General features: G+C 42.3%; 1 protein-coding gene across 1 annotated transcript; it reads right to left on the bottom strand.

The window, feature by feature from the left end:
• Positions 1-4959: 4959 nt before the first annotated feature.
• Positions 4960-5547, bottom strand: LOC136124304 (interferon omega-1-like). Its single transcript, XM_065878889.1, has one exon. It carries the CDS (start codon positions 5545-5547, stop codon positions 4960-4962), a length of 588 nt encoding a protein of 195 aa, XP_065734961.1.
• Between the last annotated feature and the right edge of the window lie 208 nt (positions 5548-5755).

Genomic DNA, 5755 nt, shown 5'->3' with positions numbered 1-5755 from the left:
GAAGGAGGGGCAGAAAAGCAGAGGATGGTGGTGACACGGAGACCAGATGAGCGTCAGACTTTCAAATGGCGGGTATAATAACAAGTATCTGATGCTTCGGACATGTCAGCCAAGGCTGCTTCACGTTGATCTCTAACCTCAGTAAGATGTAGCTTATTGGCAATATCTTATGACCTAGTAAGTATCTTAAGAAATTAATCTCAATTTTCAAGATATTTTTTTCCTCTCATTTGTTTTAAGCAAGGGTCTTAGAAGACCCTTAAGGCTTCATAGATTAAGCATTCAGCTTTGTATATATAATCAGTGGTTTTCATTGGAGAGTTTTATTCACTACTTCAAAATGTCATTTTATATGGATAAGTTGCATAAAAATTTGTAATCTGCATCAAAATGCTTTTAATTTCAGCATGGTGTAAATTTAAACTTAATATATTACTTTCTACTTAATATTGGTAAATATCTTCTGTGCCAATGCACTGACTGCATTATGTTTTGATGCCCACTAGAGATCCATAGGTATTTGTAATCTAGTGTTTGGTACATCTGTGGAATATTGCATTTGCTAGTAGAATTTAAAAATGTGTTTGTATGCTTTGCACAATACTTAAAAAGATGATCCTATTTTAATTCACAGAGGTAGAATTTTTGCATAACAAAATTGTGAGGTCAGTAAGGCACAAATATGGCATTATATCAATATCTTTTGGGGACTTCCCTGGCGGTCCAGTGGTTAAGACTTCTCCTTCCAATGCAGGGGGTGTGAATTCGATGCCTCCTTGGGGAGCTAAGATCCCACATGCCTCAGGGCCAAAAAACCAAAACATAAAAAAAAACAGGAGCAATATTGTAACAAATTCAATAAAGACTTTAAAAATTGTCCACATCAAAAATATCTTAAAACATTATGTATCTTTTGAGTGGACATGAAATAATGGCTTTTACTCCTTTGTGCATACCTGTCACAATAACAACTATCATTGCTATGTTTAATATGTCCCTGGTGCTTAAAATAATCTGCTCACTTAAGATAACTTTATGACTTGTTATGTTCTCATGATATAGAGCATATAACATTCGATGGTATGTTGAATGGAATATAGTAGTCTCATTATCCCTATTCTAAAGCTGAGAAAACTGTACTATAGGAAAAAGAAAACAATTGCCCGAAATCATGCATGAAGCCGAAGGAAGACTAAGGAGATGCCGAGCTAACAAATTTACTGGTCGCCTGAGAAGACAAGAGTAACCCACAAGAGAAGATGCAGCAAGACTGTCATTTTCACACAGTTTTACTGACACAACTATGTTAAGCTTATTACACTTATCACTTTTATTAACAACTCTGAGGACCAATGATGTCCCTAACGGTGTGCAGGTTACTGGGTGGGAATAAGAAGTGTAGCTGGAGAGTGAGCTGAGTGCTACGGGACCTGATGTAGATGGAGATCTCTTTCCTAAGCCTGATGAGACTATGCTGTTCCACTCCCAGCTTTGCTAAGACCCTATACCGCTCTGCCTCCCCTTTGGGCTCCTCTTGTCCCTGCTTGCTCAACCACAAACATGGCCAGGAGTTCTGCATCCCTGCTGCTCCAGAGCCTGTCCCATGAGAAAGGAAAGGCGAAAAGTCCTCAGCTGTACACTTTCATTAAGGCTAAAAGGAGCTGAGCTGCTTTGCCCAGCCTTCATCAGGACGCAAGAAGGCCTTGGAGTCAGATGCAAGTTATTCTCCGTCAAAATATTTGGGGTCCTCTGGTTTGTTCCATTTCCTTCTGAACTTGAGACCTCAGGAATGCCAAATTCCAGTGCTGTTTTGGGGAATATGTGAAGTTTCTTGTCTCTGTTCCTAGAGGCTAATTGGGACATTTGGGAATCTATGTGCCTGTGTAACGCCAAACATTCCAACCCACGGCTGTTTACAGATCAGTATCATGATGGAGAAGGGGAAGGACTGGGAAGTCCAGTTCCTGAGACTCGTTCTTTAATGGATTTTCTCAATTTTTAAAGCCCCTCAGCATTTGTCAAGTTCCTATGCTTTTGTATTTGCTTTGTGAAGGGCTGTATTCATCATGACACAAATGAAGGCGGCTGAGATGGTAGAGGGTGTGCAAGGCCACTGTCAGACTCCCTCCCTAACCTTCCTCTGCCTCAAACACTCAAAGTCAGCTCTCAATCAGAACTGGAGAACCCCTTCTTTTCTCTAAACCCAGTTCCTGGACTACTGCTTCCTTCCCTCAAATGCAGCAGAGACTAAAGAAAACACTCTTTTTTAGAAGAAACAATTTACTTGTGAAGAATGAACTTTGCTGTTTTTGAGGGAGACCGTTTTGTTTTCAGAAGATGCCTTACCCCAAGGCTTCCTTCCATATTCTGTTCCCAATGGGACTCCCTAGTGTCAACCTCTTGCTGGACTAGGACCCTGGAATTCCACAGGGCCAGCTAGCAAGAGGGATGTCTGAGATGACAGAAGATATGAATCACCTTTCTGAAGAGAGGGTGGGGCTGGTGTCACATGAGTGCCTTTCAGGTGAGCTCTGCAAACCAGAAATAGGAGCCTGGGTTTGTCTAGCGAGAGTGGAAGCAAAGAGAGTGGCACATGCTGAGTAGACTGTTCTACTGGGAAGAGATTCTTTCAAGATTAATGCCCAGGAACTAGAATTCGAGGTCAGAGGTTCATTGACATTAATAGTAGGGTCCATGTGTGTAGAGCGGTGTCATTTCAAAGCTTTTTCACACACATTGCCCCAGGCAATCATCACAACAATCCTGGGACTCTCCCAGACACAGACTATGAAACTTAGGGAGGTTAGGTTGTTTGAGTCATTACCCAAACTTTTGCCACCAAAACAGTCATTGTTCCACCACGTCTCACACTGTCACTTGATGGGTAAGTGCCATGGCCCAGCTTTCACATGGACGAGCAGAGCGTGGGTTAGAAGTGTCCCAGGTCCTGACTTCTTTGCTTTCTAGCTCTGAGTCTCTCCTCTGGGGGGCCATTATTTTCTGAGAGTACAGGCTCTAGGAGGTGACATTGCCAGCAATTATAGACCTGGGACTGTATGGAGAAGAGAACTAAGATCAAACCCGGGAGAGCCCAGGATTAGAGAGCAGAACCTTACCTTTCATAGCTCCTGCTTTTTTCTTCCTGATTCTGTGTTGCTGCTGAAAGCCCCAAAAGTGAAAGAGTTCAGAAGCTATTTTGTGCCTTTCTCATACTAAAGAAGCAACAAATATTATTAATGAAAAATGTTTGTGACTTTTTACATTATTTGAGTTCTCTGTTATTTCCATATTATTCATTTTTAAAGTAGATCCAAGTATTTTCTACTGATCCTTCTTTCTCAAAGAATTTTTACTAATTCCCAGAAAATCTTTCAGAAGTATAATACACAAGGACTTCCCTGCTGGTAGAGTGGTTAAGAATCAGCCTGCCAATGCAGGGGACATGAGTTCAAGCCGTGGTCCGGGAAGATCCCACATGCCGCCGAGCAACTAAGCCTGTGTGCCACAACTACTGAAGCCTGCATGCCTAGAGTCCATGCTTCGTTACAAGAGAAGCCACCGCAATGAGAAGCCTGCGCACCGCAAGGAAGAGTAGCCCCCACTCGCCACAACGAAGACCCAAAGCAGCCAAAAATAAAATGTAAATAAACAAATGAATTTATTTTTTAAAAAAGAAGTATAATACACAGAAATTGCAAGTATCTTCAACATACAGCACAGGGAAATTTCACACACTGAATACATTGTGAAACTAGCACCCAAGTTAAATGTAATAGATTTTGCCCAGGACCTAGCATGTTTCTTATGTTGTCTTCCAGTTGCTACCTCAGAGCAGCTCTCCTTCTCCTCCCTGAATGTAGCTACTCTGTGACTCTAACAGTCCTGATTATTTCTGACAGACACACTTTTATGCCTCTTCTGTATATTTACTCACTGAATCCTGAGAATAATCCTATGAAAAATTACTACTATTGTCCCCATATTAAAGATGAGGAAACTAGGGAGCTTAGTGTTTGTGTTATTTGTCAAGGTCACAATGCTGTTAATAGCAGAGCTGGGATCCAGTGTCATGAACCCTGGCTCCTTCTCAGAGGTTTTGAAAGTCCTAGAACTCTCCTTTCCCTTGTGCTCTCTTCCTATGACTTTCACTCTAACAGAAACCTTGAAGCTGGAAACCTGCACAGAACCAGAGCAGCTGTGTGGCTGGTCAGTGAGTTGGAGGGTCTAAAGGTATGTATAAGGGATGAATGGTTCAGTAAAGCAGGACCAGGGAGAAGGTGGGAGGAAGGTGCCAGGATTGGCCAGTCAACAGCATATGTCACCAGCTTCCCTCGAGGACATGACTCCTTCCCACAGGTATTTGCACCGACCACTCTTTCCTGGTGGTATAAATCAGTTACACCTCTGACATCAGGACTAACCATTCTCCATAATTTCCAGGACTACCCTCAATTCCGTGGAATTCCACCTTTTGACAAGCATTTCCTGAAATGAAAGTGGTAGGACTGTTCCAAAGGACAAAATGGACAAATACTAGTCTGAAATAAATTTACATAGAGAAAAATAAGAATGTAGGTTTCAGAACTTAAAACACTCAAGAAGTTTTCTCTCATAAGAATTTAATAAATAAAAAACCATGCAAATTTAATGAAATGGAAAGGTGAATATTTTCTAAATTTTAATACAATGTAAGTATAAATATATTTATATGAAAATATAGAAATAAAATACATAAATAAATAAATAAACAGAATAAATAAATAACAGGGTAGTCATTGCTTAGGGACTGATGCCCCTGAAGCTGAATAATTTTAACATATACTTGCTTATTACTACTGACAAAGTATTAGCTGAATTAATACAATAAATTCTGTGATTAAAATTGAAATAAGAGCCTTCTGAAATGACTAAAGACATGTGTGCAAGGGTGATAGGGCATCTTAGTCAATGAGAAACATTTCAAGGTGACCCCAGGCCTCCATCCATAATTCTTATCCTTTCTTGCAAGTTGGTCGATGAAGACGAGGATCTCATGATTTCCACTCTGACAATTTCCCAGGCACAGTCACTGTATTTCTTCTCTTTCAGGTAGAGGTGGATTCCCTGGAAGTACCTCTTCACGGCCAGTGTAGGGCCTGTCACTCCCAGGGCAGTTTCTTCATCTCCCATCGCCTGCACCAAGCAGGCGTCCAGGTCCTCCAGCTGCTGATGGAGTCCAGTGCGGAGTTTGTCCAGGAGGGAGCTGTCCCAGGCGGCAGGGGAGCGCTCTGTGTGGAAGAGGCGGAAGGTCTGCTGGAGCATCTCGTGGAGGACAGAGGTGGCCTGGGCCTTCGGGAGCTGGCTGTCATCCACCATGTCCTGGGGGAAACCGAAGTCTTTTCTGTCCTTCAGACAGAAACGAGGGGAGATTCTCCGCATCTGGCCCAGAAGCATGAAGTTCTTCTTGCTAATCCACACGTGGTTCTGAGACAGGTCGCAGCCCAGAGATCCACCAGGGCCATAGCTGAACATCACCAGGGCGGTCAGTAGAGAGAGCACGAAGGCCATGGGGCAAATGAGGCTGCTGCTGGCCTGGCTGAGACGGGCGTCTGGGGGAGCCTTGGGGGTAGGTTCTCTGATGACATTCTTTCTAAGCAAGGCCATTAAATAGGGAACACAGGAATTTTCATTTTCTAAACATTTCTATACACTTTTACTTCCTTTTTTTGATTTTCACATATCTTCTCAGTATGGTCTATGAAGATGTCATCATTGT

This window comes from Phocoena phocoena, chromosome 6 (assembly GCF_963924675.1).
Source record: "Phocoena phocoena chromosome 6, mPhoPho1.1, whole genome shotgun sequence".
In the NCBI taxonomy this organism is placed as follows: Eukaryota; Metazoa; Chordata; class Mammalia; order Artiodactyla; family Phocoenidae; genus Phocoena; species Phocoena phocoena.
This window is presented reverse-complemented; position numbering and strand designations above follow the sequence as displayed.